Source organism: Rhineura floridana, chromosome 7, assembly GCF_030035675.1.
Source record: "Rhineura floridana isolate rRhiFlo1 chromosome 7, rRhiFlo1.hap2, whole genome shotgun sequence".
NCBI lineage: Eukaryota > Metazoa > Chordata > Lepidosauria > Squamata > Rhineuridae > Rhineura > Rhineura floridana.
The window spans coordinates 87,805,447-87,828,349 of record NC_084486.1 but is presented as its reverse complement, the minus strand read 5'-3'; the positions used below and the strand labels follow the sequence as shown (position 1 = coordinate 87,828,349).

At 43.2% G+C, this 22,903-nt stretch overlaps 1 protein-coding gene across 2 annotated transcripts; it reads left to right on the top strand.

Annotated features, from left to right (window-relative positions):
- The first annotated feature begins 4,169 nt into the window (after positions 1 to 4,169).
- Positions 4,170 to 22,635, top strand: MORN4 (MORN repeat containing 4). 2 transcript variants are annotated; one of them, XM_061636290.1, is made up of 5 exons: positions 4,170 to 4,481; positions 10,646 to 10,746; positions 12,243 to 12,357; positions 12,786 to 12,895; positions 20,616 to 22,635. In XM_061636290.1, exons 2-5 carry the CDS (start codon positions 10,680 to 10,682, stop codon positions 20,762 to 20,764), a joined length of 441 nt encoding a protein of 146 aa, XP_061492274.1. In that variant the 5' UTR covers positions 4,170 to 4,481; positions 10,646 to 10,679; the 3' UTR covers positions 20,765 to 22,635. The 2 variants fall into 2 exon arrangements, with proteins under 2 accessions (XP_061492274.1, XP_061492273.1); XM_061636289.1 differs by lacking the exon at positions 4,170 to 4,481 and adding an exon at positions 4,517 to 4,716.
- Positions 22,636 to 22,903: the final 268 nt, after the last annotated feature.

Below are 22,903 nucleotides of genomic sequence, written 5' to 3'. Positions count from 1 at the left end.
TGTCACCGTCCGTGACTTTAAAAAGCACACAGTTTTAGCATCCCATGCACTCACATTAAATGTCTTACTAACCCGTCTCTTCAAAAGAAAAAACATTGCACATCTTACTGTCTGCACTGTTAACAGCCTCCTGTCACTCCGATTATCCTGGGTGGACTGCACAGATCCTAGGAGAGTTGTGTTGACTGGTAGCAAAAGCAATATCCTATGGCCTTTAAAGACAAGCACATTTGTAGTAGCATAAGCCCTCGTAGGCACCTAAAAGGTACATTAAATTATATGGAAATTAATTCAAGTCTTGCGGCTCCTTAAACATTCTTCATAATGCATTTTCTTCTCTTTCTACGGAGCTGTCAGGCTGCACATGGTATGGTATTGCATCATCTGTATTTTAATAGTCTTGTATCTTCGACTTCTCCACCCACCTCACTTCCATCAGAAGTATATACACAGACACTGTCATACTCCGACTGTACAGTGGGGTCACCCTTTCCAATTTTTCCTCTTCCTGACCTGTTGAAGTGTATCCTTGTCATCTGGTTGTTGCAGACCTCTGCCCTCCTCATTCCAAGATAGTCTAAAGTTGAGAGAATGCCAAAGTGGATCATTCTAACCAAAAGAGCTGTCATTTAGAAATTTGCGGAAAGAATGGCCATCACTGCCTGCCAAACACCATTTGAACCACCAATATATGGGGAGGACAGAGTGGAGAAACAGATAAGTACCTTCCCCCACAGAAAATGATCCCTACATGTATTGCTACTCCAGACTACCTATTTATTGAGCATTCATCCTCATTTGCTTGCATAAAACTTATAGGGACCTTAGGTTATATCCAGTCTTTACTGAGCATTCATTCTGATTTGTTTAAGGGACAATTATACAACAATGAGCCTTCATCCTACATCCTGATTTGCTTGTAGAGTGTTTACACAACTTCCTGTTAGTTCATCTCACATTTTTCAATGCATTTCTCCATCACTTGCCATGCCGCAAAAACTCATTTTTAAAATAGATTTGTGGTGCTAGGGCAACAGAACATTTTAATCCATTTTAAATGTGGAAACCTTAATTTCTGGTATGCCTGATTCCCTCCCACAAAATAGTGACAGGAGGACCCCTCCAGATTTCCTTTTTATTCATAATTATTTATGCTCATGGTAGTATTGAGGCAGTTATACGCAATACCATTTTCAATACTGCACAACTTTCACAGTGGACACACTGTTTTGTTTCCAATCAGTGCATGTCTCATAACTTCCTGCTGAAATCCTGTAACTTTTTATACCACAAATGTTTCACCAGGTCTGTGTGTGTTGTCCCTCATTTGTTCTGCTACAGCGCAAGAATGCCCCATAAGATAGCAATAATACAATAACATTGCGGAAGCATAGCAGGAAAACTAATAAAGCAAAATGATGTGTGGACTGTCCAGTATAAATCCACCACTAATGCACTATTACTACATCAATGAGATGTTGCAGAATATACCCACACACAAAAAACACCAGTCTGGAGAGCCCCACAGTCTGGAGGCACCCATAGTCCTCCTCCCATAACTTTGGTGCTAACACTTTGGGCTATTACTCCTTACGCTGTCTCTGTAATGGAGGGGTGGAGAAACTTCTTCAACTCACAAGGCTGCATTCCTTTTGGTGCAACTTTCCAGCCATCACATGCTAGTGGTGGGGCCAGAGGCAAAAGTGGGCAGAACAGTTAATGTAAATATTACCTTTTTTTACAATAGGCTAGTTTCTACACACACTCATACATCCCTCTCTATTCTCCATCCAGACAAGCAAGAGACATTATTCAAGGACACATTCCAACCAGGCAAAAACACTGGAAGAAGGTGCAAAGTAGGGGCAGTGATGGGTGTGGCCTGGAGAGAGGGGGTGTGGCTTGGGAAGAGTCCTGAGCACCAGAGTCATCTGGAGGAGCACATTTGGCCCCAAGCCTAAGGTTTCCCACCCCTGCTATAAAGTAAGGGTCTCTATGCAACTTGAGGCATCCTGTAAAGACCTTCTATTGGATGCTTCACCTGCAGCAGTGATGATGTGAAAGGTAACCTAGATTCTCAGAAACACACATCTAGTTACATGGATTGTTTTCATTAATGTAAAAGAAGATACAGAAATTTCAAAAGAAATATAGCAAAGCCAGAATATTTAATACCCAGATAATATTAACCTTCATTCTACCCTGTAATAAAAAACAAGGATTCAAAGTTCCTTCCTTCAACATTAGGATGGAATGGATGTATTTAAAAATGAAAATCAGGGTTTTGTACAGTTTGGATGCTTTCACGTAGTTATGTAGTCTGCTGACCTCTCTACTGTCTATGTTAATTTGACATTACAACAATGCAGTAATGGGCTGGTATACTGTTCACTCTCCTCTCTTTTTCTCTGTGTGACCAACAGAGCAACAATGGTGGTGTATCAAGCTGTTCTTTGGAGAAGTTGTGAAGAAGTGAAAAGATAGAGGCTTGGCATTCTAATTATCTAAAGTATTTAACATAATAAACTTAGCAAAGCATGGGAATCGGAATGGATTTGATTTCTGTATCTGATTGTACAGATAAAAAAAGAAATATAGAGTGAAAGAAATGTATTTTATTTTACCAGGCTAGGTTGGTTTAGCTGTTTGAAAGCTTTACTGCTTTACAGAATTCTGCTTTACAGAATTCTTCATCAGGCAGCTATTCCAATGCTTTGTATCCATTTAATATTTTATTTCTTCTAGCTTTGTGGCCATATGGCAGCCATTATGTACTGAAGAGAAAAATATACATAGACAAAATTTAGTCACGCAACATGCATTTGAACTCTATTATTTTAATCCAAGGAAGAAAGTCTCATTTTGTATGGAATCACTGCTAACAACCCCCCAAATGAAAAAGCAATATTTGCACTGAAAGCAAAATAAACTACTTGCACAGAAAATGCTACAAATACAAAGGAGGTGTATAACATCAACTGGATTTTCATCCATATCTTCCTAATAGAAGATCTGCATATTTATCTGACACAAGGCATATTGAATATGAGATGAATGGGACAGTTGTCTGGGTCCTTTGTTAATTCTTACACTACTGGTTGCTCTCTCTATTGTGCTGTACAAACAGAAGTGTCCCATACCTTGTCACTCTTGGTACCCATATTGCTACTTCTCGGTGAATAAAAAACAGAACATGGGTTAGGTCTTTCATCTCCCACCATATTTGCCTAGCCTTTCTAATAAAATACCCGAAGTTTTCCAGTGGTAACAGATATTAGGCTCCTCCAGTATCAGCAACCATAGTAAGTGTCCTTTAGTCCACCTGGTGGATTATGACCCACAACTGGGTCATATAATGACCTAAAGTGGGCTACACCAGCAACGTTAGCACCATTTTATTTTCTTGTTTTTGTTTGGTTTGAATCTTTTTTGGGAAGAAAGAGAAAGAAACAATGTTTACATAGAGACTACAGTGCTTTGGTACTCATGTTCTGCTTGCATGCTTGCCACAGGCATCTACCTGGCCACTGTGAGAACAGGACGCTGGGCTAGATGAGCCTATGGCCTGATGCAGAATGGTTCTTCCTAAATTCTTAGGTGATGGAGAACAAATTCCATAAGGGAAAGAATTTAAATGAGATGTTCTGAAAAGGTCAGTCCACATTTCCTTAACTCTTATAACTTGCTTTGTTAGATTCCCTTAGTATTCAGTTTTATGCAACTGTATCAAACTAGTACAAGCTTGGAATAAAATACTACTGTAAATAGTAAGAGAGTTTTATTTTATTGTCTGCCCCCATGGAAATATTAAAGACTCATTTCAATAGACCATCATGGGTACTTGAATGACTTAGCACCCTGCATTTAGAGTTGACAAATTCCAAGTAGATAAAATTGTGCAAACCCAAGCAATAGATAACACAGACCTTGTAAATTACACATATATTCTTTATTACAATAACCAAATAATAAACCAATAATACCATATATACTTCCCCGGTTTCAGAAATATCTTTTTTGTTTCAAGGTATGATCTGACTTTTCACGTTGTCCTTACTTACCATGAACTATGCATTTTGAGGGATGCAACAGAAACTTGCCCTCAAAGGAAAGGAGTACAGAAGGACTTCAATATGGCAGCCATTCCACTCTAGTGGGAAGGAAAGAGTACTGTTGCCCCTCATAAATATGGCCGCACTGTAGAAAATCTCCTTGCCCTTCACAAAGAGGGATGTTGAGAGAAGGGAGGAGGAAACAGAGTAAGAAGGCTGGGCAATGAAGAGCCTCGTTACTGCTGGTTGCCGGGGTAACAGCCAACGGCGTGAGGGATGGTTCCTGGTAGGCGGTTGCCCAGGATGGTGAGGTGTGAGGGAAGCTTGGCATAATTGACGGAGTGAAGGAAGGGAGAGAGGCGGTGGCCGATGGGGGGAGACCAAAGGAGTGCGGGGCTGGTGTCAGCTGCTGAGAACCTCGGATCCCAGGTGAGGGGCGCGGCCGTTGTGGATTGTCAGGAAGAGCTGAGAGAAATCATGGTGGCGATGCCTGGGCTGGGTGAGGGGATACGGGGACTTTAGGGGCAGCGGAGTATAGTACTGAGAAGGGCTGTGTGGAGATGCTTGGTGGTGGTAGTAACAATGAACTACATGGGCGTGGTTTCGGGCTGCATGGCATGACTGCAGGGGGATACTGCAAGAACCGTGATGCAGTTGCGAAGCTGTGAGTTTTTTGTGGTTTTGTTTTGTAATTGTGATTTCGTCCTGTGAAGGACGCGGGTTTCGGGGAAATGATATCTCCGAGTATTGAGGCTGTGTGTGAAAGACATTGCTGTAGTTTGAAGAACTGAAGCAGAGGCATAGGGGTGTGCCCTCTTCGTGGCTGCCTTTCTGTTTTAATTGAATCATGCCAGGTTCCCCCTGCCCGCTAAGATGACCTGATGGTTACTGCCAAATTCTGTTGGATGGCAGAGTGGGTGGGGGGTGCCCTCCTCACAGTTTGAGAAACTGCTACCGCACGTATGGCTTGCTGTGCTGCAGAGCAGCTGCTATTGCTCTACTCCAGCAGTATGTTGTAATTGTTTCCAGGGAAGCCACAGTCATTGCATGGTCCCTTGGTGGGTAGGCAAATCTGATATCTTCTGTATAGTCCTCCAGCCAGCATTGATCATTAACCAGAAGATTTTTCACTTAAGTGTTGCCTTCTAAACTCGAACAGATTAAACTTGTCTTTTCGTTGCCATTACTTTTTCCTCCTCCGATTTTGTTTGGTGGAGTATCTTGGCAATTTATGGGGGGAAAGGTGGAGATTACAGCTTGACGTTTAAAGCACTTTGAATCTTTTATACCTTTTTTGAGGCCTACACTATTACAGGGCCATGAGTCTAAGGCTAAGGTGAAATCTGTGTTCAAATTGTAGTTATTGTGATATTAATTTTCCCTTCTGTTTTATTACTGTGGCACTCCTATATTGGTACCCATGTATTGATGTGTTATCATTCACTGTAGACTTTAAAAAGTAATTAACCATTTTACTATTGTGGCTGATGACTGATTTATTTATATATCTGTTTAAACAATTTCTAAATCACCCTTCATCCAGACAGATCCCAGGTTGATATACAATATTAAATACAATAATAAAATACAATAAAAGCAAAGCACAAACCATCATAAAACTGTAAAAACTAAAAGACAGCAGCTAAAACCCAGTGTACCCCCTTTAAAATGCCTGGAGAAACAAGAAAATATTAATCTGGCACTGAAAAGATTGTAATGTTGATGCCAGTTGCCCCTAATCATAGAGGATATTCCAAAGTTGGAGCACTACCACAGAAAAGGCCCTTTCCTTTGTGCAACCATAAACAAGTGACAGCACTTGGAGATGACACTCAACAATAGAGCTGATCAGTGACCACCATCATCATATTTTATGGCATTGAATTCCAAGGTTAATTTTGTGTTTTATGAAAAAGTATTTTGTCTGTCCTGAATCTAGTACAAATCAGTTTCATTGGGTACTAGCTATATGAGAATGGAAGGAAAACAAATCTGTCATTTTTTTATACATGCATAATTTTGTAAACATTTATTAAGCATTTGCATCCCCCTTAGAGGTTTTTTTTCTAATTGAAAAAGCCCCAAATGCTTTACTTTTACTCATAGGGAAGATGCTCCAGCCCCTTGATCATTTTGGTTGACCTTTTCTGTACCAGCAAATATATTAGTTTTGCACAATTTAATCTTGAATGTATCTAAGATCAGGGATGGGAAACTCCACATGTTGTTGGTCTCCATCTCCCCGAAGCCCCTACCATCATGGCCAACAGTCAGAGATGATGAGAGTTATAGTCCAGCAACATTGGGACAGCCACTGATTCCCTATTCCTACCCAAGGCCAACAATGCAATCCTAGGCATAATTACTCAGAAGTAAATCTCTCTCTGCAATGGGGCTTCTCCACTAGCCACTGATTCCCTATTCCTACCCAAGACCAACAATGCAATCCTAGGCAATTAGTTAGAAGTAAATATCTCTCTGCAGTGGGGCTTCTCCACTAGTAAAAATGTTTAGTTACAGGGGCCTTACAAGACCAAAAAGGTTGGCAACCCTGTTTCTCTTTGGTTCTTTCAGAACTCACTCCACAATTCATGCTGTTCAACAAAAGCTGTGACTGTTTCAGCTGTTTCTGTTGTTGCAATGGTTAGCAGTTGATGAACTCTCTCACACACCCTGTTCTCGCATGCCACCTTGGGTGAATTCATGATAAGACATGCTAATGAGAAGTGGGATGGTACTTCATTTACCACTACGATACTCCGCCAAGACTAAGGGTTTCCATCTTCTCCATAGTTTTGTGATCCGTGCTTCAGCACAGAGGGACAAAGGATGTACTTCTGACTCCCACCTTGTTACTGTTAAGGTGATGATAAGCCAGACAGTGGTGTTGCTAATAAGTAGAGGACAGGGGTGGGGAAATTATTCAGTTGGTTGATTACATAGGGGACATGTGGATAGATGTTGTGAAGGGGGCTGCGAAAAATTATAAGGATCCCGGAGTATGAAGGCATTGGCCATTTGTCTGAATTAGACCATTGACACACATGCCAGTATTCTGGGTATATTGCTGCTCTGTCTCAGGTATAAATATAGGTGGCATTTCTCCCCCTCCCCCTCTCCCCTTCCCCCCCTCTCTCTCTCCTGGCCTAAGCCCCTTGGAGACTACAAAGGCCCCATCATGAGCCCCTCTCCTTTCTGCTCCTGTGACTGTAGCTCTTTGGAGTGAGAGGTCTGAGTTCTAGTCCTGCAGCATCTCCCCTTTTCATCTAAAATCATAGATGCCAACGCCCAAAAGGTAGACATTATCTTAGGAGGCCACATTTTTATCTGCACACATTTCCAATTTCTCATTGCATTCCTCTTTCCCACAGAGCTTCCAGGCAACTCATGGCATTTTCTGCTATGAGCTTGCTGATGCAAAACCAAGGGGTTCCTTTTCCTTTCACTTGCCAGTTGCATGTTCCAGTTACACAGACACTGGTACATAACTGTTTTGTCCCAGCGGCGTCACTAGCGGGAGTGTGGGGAGGTGCGGACCTCTGGTGCGCGCCCTCCCAGGGGCATGGACGAGATGGCTGGGCTTGCGTGCACACATGCGCACGCACTCGAGGCCAACCACCCCATCCATGCCCCTGAGAGGGCGCGCGCCGGAGGGGCACCCAGTCGGAGAAGGCCTGGGAACGCCGGCGCGCCTCCCTCGCCCCGCCGACGCTGCTCCCGGTCTCGCCCGCCCGCCCGCCTCCAAGGAGGAGTTGGAGCAGCCTTGCCGGGCAATGGTGCGGGGCAGGGCGGCTCTGGGTGTCACCCCCCTCATGGTGACACCCGGGTGCGGGCCGCACCCTCCGCACCCCGGTAGTAACGCCCCTGTTTTCTCCATTGTTCTCAATGTTGTCTGTGTGAAATCCTCAGAGTGAGTTCTGGTCCTATTGAAATTGATAGGCAGAATTTTTTTAATTGAAGACTAACAAAGGGAAGTACTTTACTTAATGTACGATATGGAATTCATTGCCACAGGATGCTGTCATAGCCACTCACTTGCATGTCTTAAAAAATTAAAAGGTTCTGTCTGTTTGGGTACATAAGAGAAGATAGCCAGAAGCGCAACACCCATGTTTCACAACATCATGTTCTGTTACAAGTTTTGTTGTGCATAAAGCCACAGGGACCTCCACTCTGTTGATATGCTCTTGAAAGCTCCTAACATTTTGATAAATGTGTTACCTGTCCTCCAGGATAGGCTAGAGTATAGATGGATTCAAAAAGCAAACTTTTCTTCTGGCTATCTTCACTTGGCCTGGCACATGGGTTTCTACCCATGCTGAGCCAAGCAGAGTTCTAGGCTGTCCTACTAAAGAGCCAGGGCAGGGTTCTGGAATGCTAAGCGTCCATCATGTAGGCTTTGCTAATTGCTTTAGGAGCTGTCCAAAATGTGAGGAAGGGTACATCCATAAAAATGCACACTATCTATTTGCATGCAGACATGTAGTAGTTCTGCCCATTCCTCCCTGATAGTAAGAGGGAGAGAACAGGCCTCAATGCTGTGACCTGTCTGAATAAGTTGCTGTGATAGGAAGCACAGGGTTGAGTCCCCATCTGGTGCAGATGGGCTCCACACATGAAAGTTTCATGGTGGTAGAGTCCTTTGTGCTTGAGCTGCATTTGAGTCTAGTCTGGTGAAATAAAACCAACAAGCAATTGCAACCTGAGCTATAAGGCTTGAATTTCCGGTGGAAAGAATGGATACACATGTCTGGTGGAGGCAGGGAATTGCTCTGTGTATCACTGGTGTGGAGAAATAGGACAGAAGTCTGCAAAACACCTAACTGCCAGGTCAGCCCTGAAAGGCACAGAAGTGAGCTACTTTGGCTTCAGCCTTGTGTATACTTCCTGGTGAGGGATGAACCCATATGGGAGGAAGCATTGCACAGTCTATGTTTTAGGGGGTTGCTCCTGTATATTGGGTGCAGTGGTTACAGTATCAGACAAGGACCTGGGAAATCTAAATTCAAATCGAGGCTAAGACATGACTGGGTGACTTCATGTCATTCATTCATTCATTCATTCATTCATTCTCTTGCTGTATTTTATTTTATTTATTACATTTATTTATCCCACCCTTCCTCCCAGTAGAAGCCCAGGGCAGCAAACAAAAACACTAAATACACTTTAAAACATCTTAAAAATATACTTTAAATCTACCTCACAGGATTGTTGTAAGGATTCAAAGGGGAGATAGCTGGACATGCTTTTGCTGACCTCCTTGGGGCAAGGGGCAAGATAAAAAAGAAAAAAATTCTTTACTGGATTAGGGGCAACAGGAGGCTCTCATACATTACCTTGTAATATGCCAGCATAGATGACTCAAAGCTCGTTCTGGTGACCATTGATTCTCTTGTAGGCCACTGCTGTTGAAAGAAAAGAACATAAGAAGATGTTGTGTGGATCTGACCAAAGGTCCATCTAGTATTTGTTCTCTGACTAGTTGCCAAAGCATCGCTGAAAATCAATCACAGGATTAATAGAATTAGCACATTCCTCCTAGGGATGGACAAATCTGTCCATTCCCGTTCCCTTGGTTTCTCATTTTTTCTAGTCTTAAATTCAGTTTGTCACATTTCTACCTCAGTTTGCAAATTCTGTTTTTAAAAGCTACTCCCCCAAAATTGTCAGAATTTTATTGTGTGGTCCTTCTAATAAGCACTTTTTTGTATATTTTGCCTTAGAGTTTTACAAGCAATTTCCCCAAATGTTTTTATATGTTGTTTTCCCTAATACATACTTTTTTATGCACATTTTCTCCTGATGCACACATTTTTGTACAATTTGGGGGGTATGGTAGAGAACTGCATCGCAAACTCAGAAGCGCACATTTTGAAGAACAGTTGCTTTCAGTTGACATATTGTTCCGAGAAGTACGAATTGGGTAGATTGCAATTAAAATGAGAATTGGACCAAATATTTTCTCCATCCCCAATTCCTTCACAGCCACTTGATAATTCAGTGATGAACTAAATGCTGTTGTTCTTCCTTAATTTTGGGTTTTGCTTATCTATCATCTTATATATTTAGGCTAATTAGGCATTCACAGTAATTATAGTAGGGCCCCGCTTTACAGCAATTCGCTTTACAGCGATTCGCTAATATAACGGTCTCAATTAGACACAATTAGACTAAAGCTCCACTCATATGGCACTTGTTCTGCTTTTACAGCAGTTTTCAGGCATCGTGCGCCATTCTATTCAATGGGTTCCGCTTTACAGTGATTTTCGCTTTACAGCAGGGGCCCGGAACATAACCCGCCATATGAGTCGGGCCCTACTGTACTATCCTAATTCCTACAGTTTTAGTAATTTCCAAATCATATTAATGGATGTCCACTGATGTTGCACATGCATATCTATGACCCTGAGCTGCGAACAGTATGATTTTATGTCAGACTCATGTGCATATTGCTCATAAGACATGGAGCCAAATCTGGTAGATGTGGCTTTTCTGCCTCCTCCACTTGCTGTACCTCTCCCTAGCTTCTGAAGTGCTCCTCCACTCTCTAGGTGTCTTATGCTTCTCTCATGCTCCTGCATCCTTCCTTGCAGCTGCTGCTGTTCTGCCTCCTTGAAAGCTGGCATCATGACCCTGACCAAGGGTTCCTTCACCTACTCTAGCGGGGAGGAATATTGTGGGGAGTGGAAGGAAGGTGAGTAGAACTAGGCAAGCTGAGGGATCCCCTCTTTCAGCCTAGCTACAGGCGACTGTATCTGCTCTTGACAAGACTGCACATAACTTCTTGTTTCTAGGGGCCTAACTACACATTACATTGGCTCCATAGCTGTGCCTTTAAGTTCAGGAGACCTGATTTGGACTGGGGCCCTAGCATTGAGGGTAAAGCTTTAACCCTTTACACCAGGAGTGGAGAATCTTTGGCCCGCTAGATGTTGCTAAACTAAAACTCCCATCAGCTGTAGCAAGTATGACCAATGGCCAAGGATGGTAGGAGTTCTAGTTCAGCAACATCTGGAGGGCCAAAGGTTCCCCACACCTGCTTTACACCATGTTGTGATCACAATCCAGATCAGATCACCACACATGTGTGTGTGTGTGTGTGTGTGTGTGTGTGTGTCTCACATAGAAGCAAATGAGAATTTTTTTTCTGATGCAAATTGCAGGGCCCCTAATCTGGATTGGACCATAGTGGGTGTTAAAAGACCCCTTAGATCCTGCACTAAGACCCAATCTGGATTGGGCTCCTATACTGGTAATTTGTATAAAAATCCCTGCACTTCAGCACTACTGTGTAGCTAAGGTAATATGTAGGTTGGCTCTGAAGTGCATTTTGGGATAGGAAGATAATTGCACCTTATTAGTAGTAATGTCCCCTGGTGCCACCAGCTTAGCAAAGAAAGTGCTTATACAGCTTTTAAAGAAGGACTAGAAACACCTGCTTCAAGGCCCATGTCAGCAACCCTGACTTAAGTGTACCCACTCCACATAGTGCATTCCTCTGCTTTCTCTGCCACAGCCCAACTTGCCTTTTTATGAAAAAGAGTGGTTCCACAAAGTTGGGCAGCCAAGGTTAAACAGCAACTCTGTGCTTGTGTTATACCATAGTGAGAGGAGGGTTTATCTGTCACTACTTCTACAAGCAGGCTTCCTTTGAAAAAAGGTGCTGTCTGCTCTGGTCCCAGAAGTGCTCCCATCAAGATATGCAGGACAAGGACCCTCATCCTGGCCCCTACATTCCATTGGCAGTTGTTGTCTGAGTGTGGTGGTGGAAGGCAAAGTGTGTTCTTTAGGGAAATGCATTGGATACACTGTAGAGTCTGACATCCTTCACTGGCTGCACAGTGAAGCCTAGCAATCTGGTGCTGCTTCCTGAGGCCCACAAAGCCCTTTAGAAAAGGTGTTGTGCCTGCACTGTGAGTCTTTGTATGACTGTATACTGAGCTCCAGCTTGCTTTGTCAAGGAATGGTTGGTGGGAGGAACAAACAATGGCAGGGGCTGACCCATTCTTGCTCTGCAAGCCAGATTAGCCAGCATGGCCTCTACCACTGTCTGCATCCTGTTCCTTTTGTAGCTTCTTTGAAGTTAAAGCATTACCATAGATTTTTGTGTTGACTTGTGACTTACTGGGCACTATGGTTCCCATTTTGACAACTGACAGAAGAGCAATACTGTTTGTTATCTCTGGCTAGGGCGTCGGCATGGTGTTGGGCAGCTGACATTTGCTGATGGCAGCATTTACCTGGGACACTTTGAGAATGGTCTCTTCAATGGCTGTGGGGTGCTCACTTTTGCAGATGGCTCAAGGTGGGTACAGGGCTGTGGGCATTTCTAGTCTAGCATTACATACAAGTGCACAACATAAGCAGCCCCAGGAAAATAAGAGTAAATGATCCTCTGTAGAGCAGGCTGCCTCTGCTGTGTTGCTGAACTTGGGAGAATGTCTATACGTTGTTATCCCTTGCATGAAGACCTCTTTCTGTGTGAGCATGCCTATGTGGCTCAGAGCTGTAAGCAAACACTTCTTGATATTTGTTGCTAACCAACCTCATCACAGGTTCTCTATAGCCACTGAGGTGCTACAGAATTAGGTTTAAAGATTCCCTGTCTCTTCATCACTTTGTCCTCTGTCCAGAACAATGTGCTTTCCCGGTGTTTTCAAAAGCCTTACAGTTTCTGGTTGTAAGTCATAAGTGGTAGTGCCCCATCCTGAGACAATCCTATTATTGATGCAGGTATGAAGGGGAGTTTGTACAAGGAAAATTCAATGGTGTTGGAGTCTTCACACGCTATGATAACATGGTCTTCGAAGGAGAATTCAAGGGTGGACGTGTGGATGGCTTTGGTGAGTGCTGAGAACTCCTTACTTGTGGTAGGCAAGCAGCAGTAGTAATCTTCTAGGGTTTGTTCTGAAGAGTGCAGTTTGCAGGCAAGACTGCAATTCTCACATGCAATCCTGACACTCAGTTCTAGGGATCCTTTGATGTTGAGCCCTGGACACACTCCAGGGTTTGGCATCTCAAGAGTTAACACTGACAACAGAGATAAATCAAAAGTAAATTTATTATATCAAGAGGAAATTAGCTAATTAGCACATCTAAAGAAAACAAATAAACAGAATGCTAATAGTAGGTTGAGTTTAGAAGATTTTAAAACCAATAATAGTTATTCTTAAATGCATTCCTGGGGACACCTAAGAGAATTAGCATGTGGTCAGGGAACGGGGAGGGAGGAGGATGTTGGCTGAAAGGGTGAAGGTGGTACCAGAAGGAGAAAACGGGTGCTGACTAGAACTGTTTATTTTTAGAAAGAGGAGGGGTTTCAGAGCAACAGGGGTGAAATCGTCCAGGGGATCATAGATCCCCTACTTTTTTGGGAGCCAGGTTCCAGCAGGTTCTCTACATCTACAGTGTCCTATGAGCCTTGAAAAGAGTACGTGTTAGCCATTGACAAGAATCTTCTAACTTGTTTCCTTGTCTTTTTTTTCCCTGCTGATTGGAGCCAATCACAGTGAAGGGAGTTCCTATTAGTTCCTACTTCCAAAAACCAAGTTGTGGAGAGTAAGGATTCTGTTACTGCAGAAGAGATAGTGAATCCTGATGATAGAATCCCTTCTACATCATCAAGCAGTTTGGTAGCGTGAATGTACTGCCTTCAAGTCGATTCCGATTTATGGCGACCCTATGAATAGGGTTTTCATGAGGCTGAGAGGCAGTGACTGGCCCAAGGTCACCCAGTGCGCTTCATGGCTGTGTGGGAATTCAAACCATGGTCTCCCAGGTTGTAGTTCAACACCTTAACCACTACGCCACACTGCAGGAGATAAATGTGTAGACACTTAATACAGTAATTCAAGCAATATCTCTGACAGTGAGAAGGGATAGTCAAGTGGTGACAGTGATAGAGCAGCAGAAAGCAGTGTTCAAGCCTGGCCAGATTATTCTATAATCCTAGAAGGGGGTGTGGTTGTGACTATTTTGAAAGGACCTTGCACTTCTGAATTTGCCACTACACTACTGCAGAGGAATAAGGGAGGTTTGGGTAATGGAGCTCTGAGAAAGTTTTTAGGTAAAAATCAGAGGAAAGCAGGTGGAGGAGAATTTGGGACAACTGCTGAGGGTAAACGTTCAATATTTGCAGAGGGTAGCTATGGATTGTGAGGAAATGGGGATCTATGATTTGAAAGTGAGGAAGCTAAAATGCAAGATAGGAGAAGGAGGGAGGGAGGGGGCGTTTTGCCAGCTGCTGGGTTTGTCAGGAAAGATGGAGATTCAATACCTGCTCTTGTTCTGCAATGCTGGGGTTCAGTGTGTTGGAGGTGAGGGCACCTCTTCAGCAAGAAAAGGGATAGGGAGAAGGAAGGGACAGAGGGAAGTCCACAGGAAAGTTCCTGGACAGAGAAGTGGGGTGTTTTGGGTATCCAATGATTCCTAACCAGTAAGGTGAAAAGCATTGTTTCTTATGCTTGGATTGAGCCTGAAAATTAACACACGAACAAAGAACAGTCGCCTTAAGAATATAAGAGCCTGCTGGATCAGGCCAATGGCCCATCTAGTCCACCATCTTGTTCTTGCAGCCCATGGGAAAGCCGCAAGCAGGACTCAAGTGCAAAGAGCACTCTCCCCTCCTGCAGGTTCCAGCAACTGGTATTTGGAAGCATACCTCTTCTGTTTATGGAGGCAGAATATAGCCATCATGGTTAATAGCCACCGATAGCCTTTTCCTCCATTAATTTATCTAATCTTCTTTTAAAGCCATCCAAGTTGGTGGCCATCACTGCCTTTTCTGGAAGCAAATTCTATAGTTTAATTATGCACTGTGTGAAGAAGTACTTTCTTTTGTCTGTCCTGAATCTTCCAACATTCAGCTTCATTAGATGTCCTGGTGTTATGAGAGAGGGAGAAAAGCTTTTCTTTATCCACTTTCTCCATGCCATGCATAATTTTACATGTCACCTCTGACTCACCTTTTCTCTACACTAAAAATCCCCAAATGCTGCAACCTTTCCTCATTGGGGAGTCACTCCATCCCCCTTGATCATTTTGATCGCCCTTTTCTGAACCTTTTCCAACTCTACAATATTCTTCGTTAGGTGAGGCGACCAAAACGAAACACAGTATTCCAAATACAGCTGCACCATAAATTTATATACAGTGCCATGAAAAAGTATTTGCCCCCTGTCTGATTTTCTGCATTGTTGCATATTTTTGGCACTGAATGTTACCAGATGTTGAACCAAAACCTAATAGTAGATAAAAGGGAAGGTGAGTGAACAAACAACACAAAAGTTTGATACTTGTTTCATTTATTTATTAAAGAAAGTTAGGCAACTCCCAATGCCCTGTGTGAAAAAATAATTCCCCCCCTATTAACTCAACCCAATGAAAGGGATTATTAGGGCCAGGTGTTTGAATACCTTGGTAAATAATCAGGCCTGATTTCAGCCAGCCCTGCCCAATATAAATCTGACTAACTTTGGCCCTTGCCATCAGATTGAAGTTGCCAGCACACAGGTTCCAAAGCTACATCATGACACGATCAAAAGAAATTCCTGAACACCTCCAGAAATAGTTGTTGATGCATATCAGTCTGGAAAAGGTTACAAAGCCATTTCTAAGGCTCTGGAGCTCCATCAAACCACAGTCAGAGCCATATTGACCAAATGGAGAAGGTTTGGGACAGGGGGAGTGGCCGTCCTGCCAAAATCCCTCCAAGAGCAAGGCGTTAGATCATCCAGGAAGTCACGAAGGACCCCAGAACAACACCCAGGGATCTGCAGGCCTCTCTCACCTCAGCCAAGGTCAGTGTTCATTACTCCACCATCAGAAAGACACTGTACAAACATGGGGTTAATGGCAGAGTAGCAAGGCGGAAACCACTGCTCACTAAGAACATGAATGCTTGTCTACAATTTGCCAAAAAGTACCTGGATGATCCTCAAGAGTTCTATGGACAGATGAGTCAAAGATTGAACTTTTTGGGCGAAATGGGCCCCGTTATGTCTGGCAAAAACCAAACACTGCATTCCACATGAAGTGCCTTTTACGGTTTTAAGGTTGTGCATAGTTTAATTGTATTTTAATTGTATGTTTTTCTATGTTTTTAACTACATGTAGTTCTATTTGTAAGCTGCCCTGAGTTCCAGTTTGGAAAAAGGGCGGGGTAAAAATAAAGTTTCAATTTCAATTTCAACCTCATACCAACAGTCAAGCATGGTGGTGGCAGAGTCATGGATTGGGGATGCTTTGCTGATCAGGACCTGGATGACTTGCCATCATTGAAGGAACCATGAATTCTGCTTTGTCTCAGAGAATTCTACAGGCGAATGTCAGGCCATCTGTCCGTCAGCTGAAGCACAGCTGGGTCACGCAACAAGACAATGATCTGAAACACACAAGCAAGTCTACATCATAATAGTTGAGGAACAAGAAGTTTTGGAATGGCCTAGTCAAAGTCCAAACCAAAACCCCATTGAGATGTTGTGGCAGGACCTGCAAGGAGCAGTTCATGCTTGAAAACCCATAAATGTCACTGAGTTAAAGCAGTTCTGCATGGAGGAGTGGGCCAAAATTCCACCACAGCACTGTGAGAGACTGATCAGGAACTACAGGAAGTGTTTTGTTGCCGTTATTGCTGCTTAAGGTGGTGTAAGCAGGTTTTGAGTCTAAGGGGGCAATTACTTTTTCACCCGCGGGCATTGGGTGTTACTTAATTTTCTTTAATAAATAAATGAAATAAGTATCAAAAATTTTGTTGTTTGGTCACACAGGTTCCCTTTTCTCTAATATTAGGTTTTGGTTCAAGATCTGACAACATTCAGTGCCAAAAATATGCAACAAAGCAGAAAATCAGACAGGGGGCAAATACTTTTTCATGGCACTGTAATGGCATTATGAAATCAGCAGTTTATTTTCAATACCTTTCCTAATGATCCCTAGCATGCAATTTGCCTTTTTCACAGCTGCCGCACACTGGATCAACATCTTAATCGAGCTATCCACTATGACTCCAAGGTCTCATTCCTGGTCAGTCTCTGCCAGTTCAGACCCCATGAGCAAAATTAATATTTTTTGCTCCAATATGCATAGCTTTACACTTGTTTACATTGAGTTTCTTTTAAAGCTCTTCACAGTCCCTTGTTGTTTAGCAACCCTAAACAATTTAGTATCATCAGCAAACTTGGCCATTTCACCTCTGACTCTAGATCAGCCTTTCCCAACCAGTGTGCCTCCAGATGTTGTTGGACCACAATTCCCATCTTTCCTGACCATTGGCAATGCTGGCTGAGGATGATGGGAGTTGTGGTCCAACAACATCTGGAGGCACACTGGTTGGGAAAGGCTGATCTAGATCATTTATGAACACATGAAAAAACACAGATCCCAATACCAATCCTTGGGCGACTCCACTTTCTACAGTCCTCCATGGGGAGAACTGTCCATTTATTCCTACTCTCTGCTTTCTGCTGCTTAACCAATTTCTGATCCACAAGAGGACCTCTCCTCTTATTCAATGACTGCTAAGCTTACTCAGGAATCTTTGGTGAGGTACCTTGTCAAAAGCTTTTTGAAAGTCTACATACTCTGTCAACTGGATCAATTCTATCTATATGCTTGTTGACACTCTCAAAGAACTCCAATAGATTAGTGAGACAAGACTTACCCTTGCAGAAGCCATGCTGGTTCTGCTTCAGCATGGCTTAGTCTTTTATATGTTTAGTTATTTATCTTTAACAAGATTTTCTACCAGTTTCCCTGGGACAGACATAAAGTTAACTGACCTGTAATTTCCAGGAGCCCCCCTGGATCCCTTTTTAAAGATTGTTGTTACATTGGCTACTTCCTAGTCCTCAGGTATGGAAGCAGCTCTTAGAGACAAGTTACGTATATATTTTTATTTTTGTTAGAAGTTCGGCAATCTCACATCTGAGTTCTTCAAGAACTCTCAGGTGAATGCCATCCAGATCCAATGATTCGTCAGTTTTTATTTTATCTATTAAGCCTAGAACTTTATCTCTCATCACCATTATTTGCCTCAGTTCCTCAGACTCCCTTCCTGAGAAAGTTAGTTCAGGCACAGGGATATGCCCTATGAAGACAGATGCAGAGAATTCCTTTTGCTTCTCTGCAGTCTCCTTATTCTGCTTAACCACACCTTTGACTCTCTTGTCATCCAAGGGTCCAACCACCTCCCTAGATGGGTTCCTGCTTTGAATGTATTTAAATAATTTTTTGTTATTGGTTTTTATGTTCTTAGCAATGTGCTCCTCAAATTCCCTTTCAGCATCCCTTACTGTCTTCTTGCATTTCTTTAGACAGAGTCTGTGTTTCTTTTTATTCTCCTCATTCGGACAAGACGTCCATTTTTTGAAGGAAGCCTTCTTGCCTCTAATAGCTTCTTTGTTCATTAGCCACACCGGCATCCTTTTGGTCCTGGTGGTACCTATCCTGATCTGAGGTATACTCTCCAGTTGAGCTTCTAATATTGTGTTTTTAAACAACTCCTAAGCATTTTGGGGTTATTTGACCCTCTGGACTTTGTCTTTCAACTTCCTTTACCAGTCCCCTCATTTTTGGGAAGTTCCCTCTTTTGAAGTCAAATGTGACTGTGTTGGATTTTCTTGGCAATTGGCCATTTACATGTATGTTTAATTTAATAGCACTATGGTCACTGCTCCCAATCGAGAAATTTTACCTCTTTGTCATGACTGGACATGTACAGTACGGAGCCAGTCTGTGTTAGGGTAGCTGAAGTCACCTATTACTACAACATTTCCTAGTTTGAATGCTTCCTTGGTTTCATTTTTCATCTCAAGATCTCCTTGAGCATTTTGATCAGGAGGACAATAGAACGTCCCTAGTACTAAATTACTCTTCAGTCCCAGTATTACCACACACAATGATTCTGTGGAAGAGCCTGCTTCTTTGGGGTTTTTTTTAGCTTGCTGGATTCAATGCCCTCTTTCATGTATACAGTGACAACATCTCCAATACATCCTACCCACTCCTTTTGATATAGTTTATATCCAGGGATAACTGTGTCCAATTGGTTGTTTCTGTTCCATCATGTTTCTGTTATGCTCATTATATCAGTGCTGTCCTCTAAGACCAAGCACTCTAGTTCTCCCATCTTGGCTCAGAGACTTTTAGCAGCGTATAAACACTTGTATACACTGTCTCTCTTCAAGTGTCTTTGGCACTTTTACCTCTTTCACTTGCTATCTTGTGCCCTCACACTCACAGTGCCTAGTTCTAGGCCTATCCCATTTAAAATTTCATCCTTTTTTCGGTCTTTATTCCAAGGAGAATATTTGTTCCGAACCAGACCCTCCTCGGTTCCTGTTGGCTTTCTCCTCCTCAATCAGTTTAAAAGCTGCTCTGTCACCTTTTTGATTTTAAGTCGTAGCAGTCTGGTTTCATCCCAGTTCAAGTGGAGCCTGACCTGGCTTGTTCCAAAATGTTCCGCAGTGCCTAACAAATCCAAACCCCTCCTCCTGACACCATTGACTCTTCCATGCATTGAGACTACAAAGCTGCACCTGTCTAGCTGGCCCTGTCTGTGGAACTGATAGCATGTCAGAAAAAGCTGCCTTGGAGGTCCTGGCTTTCAGCATCCTACCTAGCAACCTAAATTTTGCTTCCATGACCTGACGACTGAGTTTCCCTGTGTCATTGGTGCCAACGTGCACCATGACCATCGACTCCTCCCCAACACTATATATCAAGCTATCTAGATGATGGGTGACATCTGCGATCTTTGCACCAGGCAAGCAAATCACAGACCCCACTATCTATGTTCCTAATGATCAAATAACCCACTACCGGGATCCCTCTACCCTGCGGAGAGGTATCCTTGGCATGAGAGGATATCTGCTTGACCCCCAAGGAATGGGTGCCTTCTAAGGGATCTTTTCCCTCTTCCTAACACTCTCCTTCCACGAGGCCCTTATTCTCCATGATAGTAAGAGAGCTGTCATCCTGGGAGTGGGACACAGCTATAACATCCCCAAAGGCCTTCTTGACAATGAATGGGTGTTTAAAACGTTTTAAAATGGTGCCAGCCAGGAAAAGTTTATCTAAAATGTCTGTGAAATGGCTTCTAGATATGCATCTTATTCTATTGTACGGATAAGGTGCAGAAAAGAGAATAACGTATATTTGGGGCTCTTCTGGAAGAAGCTTCAGGCTATTGAAACTTCTTGATTAGGAACTGTGAGGAGGGGGGAAAGGAATGATATTTAGATGATCATGTCTTGGTTCAGCACTTCCTGAAGGAGTCTGATGTTCTTTTGTTTGAAGGGGTGGTTCATAACAGACCATCATCTGTTTTGGAAGGAAGCCTGTAGTGTGGGAGAGGCACAAGTGAGAACTGGGCAAACATCACTCTCCAAAGCACAGAACAGACTTACATATACACCAGTGCCCAATCTTGATTCACAACTCTGCATTCTCAGCTCTCTATAGCATCATGTTGCTTAGTTGGATTCTTGCAAGCCTGCTCCCCCACTGTGCTGCACACTCTGAGCTCTATAGCTGTGCTGAATAATGTTTTATTTTCTCCTACAGGGCTTCTGACTTTTCCTGATGGCTCCCATGGAATCCCTCGCAATGAAGGCTTCTTTGAGAACAACAAACTCTTGCGATGGGAGAAGTGCCAGGCAGTGATCCAGCGTGCTCAGAGTGCCTCCAAATTGGCACATGGCCTTACAGCATGATGGGTGCAAGTTCTAAAGCACCCCCCCCAGGACTCTCCCATGAAACTGCAGCTTAATCTGCAGGTTGGCAGGAGTGTGGAGTGTAGGTGTCACAGAGACAAATACCATCTCTAGGAGGCAGATAATCTCAGTTCAACCCTGATCAGCTAGGCAGCCTGCCTGGGTCACTTTCTTAAATAGCTTGGCCTCAACTATAGAGCCACTCTCTGCTGCCAGACAGAGAGACTGTCACTCCTGAGGCAATTGTATTCTCTTTGTCAGGAGCATTCTCCATAGGACAATCTTCTAGTGCTATAGCCCCAGCTGCAATGGGAACAAATGAGCCATTCCCCACCACCTTAGGGAGGCAAGAGGCAATTCATTAATGTACATTCTGAGAATCCATAAAGGTAGTTTTACACCTTTTCCCATCTTGAGTCAAATGCAGCTGAGAGGCTGTGCGACTTGATGGGTTGGTATTCACTGTTCAAGGGAGGAGTCAGAACTTGCATTTAGCACAGCTTCCTGTTCCCTCTGTAGCCCTGGTTCTCTCTTCCTGTCTCCTCTCTGCTCTTTTTTAAAAAATGCAAAAATGGAAAATTGATATATAGAGCAGAATTTTAGACCTTCTGAATGTGCCTTTTCCCAACTTTGCAGATCAGCACAAGGAAGGAGACCCGAGCTGCGATGTCTGCCATCCTTTATGTTTTAGGCTCCATCATATATCTAGGATGACTTTCCACGGCTTTCTTGTGCTTTATCCAGTTCACTTGTGCCATTCTCACTGTGAGTCTTTGGATTGCTTCTTGTGTGAAAGCTAGCTGTCCTTCCTTATCTATGGTATACACTACTTGATCTGGAGGGAACGATCTTCCAGAACTGTTGCATGGCATCCATGCACCCCATAGTGCCATATGCACAGGGCTGTGTTTATCCTGCTTTTCAAGAATGACAGTTCTGTACATGAACAAAAATTGTGCAACTGGTATAAATTACGCGAAACACTGGCATACAGTTACTTGTTTTGAATAATTTCTGCTTTTGCCAGTCATAAGAAAAGGCAAAAGAGCTTTGCAGAATGCGAATGCCTTATCTCTTTACCACTGGATGTCCTCTACAGCCCCTCATTCCCTCCTCTGGCTTCTGAAATCTTGTCAGGCATTGCCTAAATACTTTTAAGCTTTTTGCTGTCTTAAGGGTTAGAAATTCACTTTAGAATAAAAATAATAATCTCACGATGCTGACTGCTGCATCTGATACTGTATAATGCAGTCACAGAATAATGGCATAGACACAGCCCTGTACATATCCAAAAAAATGTAGTCCATTCTGATTTTGTCCACTAGGTTCAAATCTCTGTTGCTTTGACACAATGTTTTTAGAAGCGTTTTGGTGTGTGAAGTGAACACTGGAGTCTAGGAAAATGGCTTACAAAAAATTAGCTATTTGCAGGACATTCCTAATACATTCATACAAGCTGAGCTGGGGCAGTGCTGTGGAAGAAATGGCTTCTGGCAGGATCCTTGCTATAGGTCCAGGCTGATGGAAATGCAGGGCTGGGATATAGAAGGGGAAAGATAGTTGTGGGGGACTAGCAAGTGAAACTGAAAATAAACAGTGGGCTGGGGGTTGAGTTGGGATTAAGAGACCATTGAAAAGCTACTTTGTTTCTGTACACTAAAATTAAACATGGAATTGTTTTGAGACTGGGGAGGTGTGTGCTCTTAACCAAGCATTGACCCGCATGGTGTGTGTCCATAAGTGCCATGCTGGAGCCTACGTTACCAGCCTTCCTCCACATTGAATGTCTGTGTGTCAATGCCACCCTCGTGCCTTTTTGTGTCTCTGCCCAGGTAAGGGCCTTGGCCAAATAAAGAGTTGCTGAATCTCTACCTCTGTGTCTTTTTTTCCCATTAGAAGCACACGGCAGAGCAGTAAGGGGGACTCTGTGCATGCAGTAATAGCTTTTTATCATCTTCATGTTGGGAGTACAGCAACAGGCATACTCAGCTCTGTGTAATGCTTTTGTGCGGATAATACATACTTCCTTCCTTTGGCTCAACACACAGCTCTGGCCTGAGACTGTGAGACCAGCACAGTATCCAGTCACTGTTTCCCCCTTCCAAGCAGAGCGTACCATTATTGAGAGAGCAGAAGAGG

Coding starts and splice junctions, on each gene's coding strand:
- MORN4 (XM_061636289.1), top strand. CDS start 4,613: ATGCTTGGTGGTGGTAGTAACAATGAACTACATGGGCGTGGTTTCGGG. Junction 10,747..12,242: donor TTGTGGGGAGTGGAAGGAAG/GTGAGTAGAACT, acceptor ATCTCTGGCTAG/GGCGTCGGCATGGTGTTGGG. Junction 12,358..12,785: donor ACTTTTGCAGATGGCTCAAG/GTGGGTACAGGG, acceptor TTATTGATGCAG/GTATGAAGGGGAGTTTGTAC.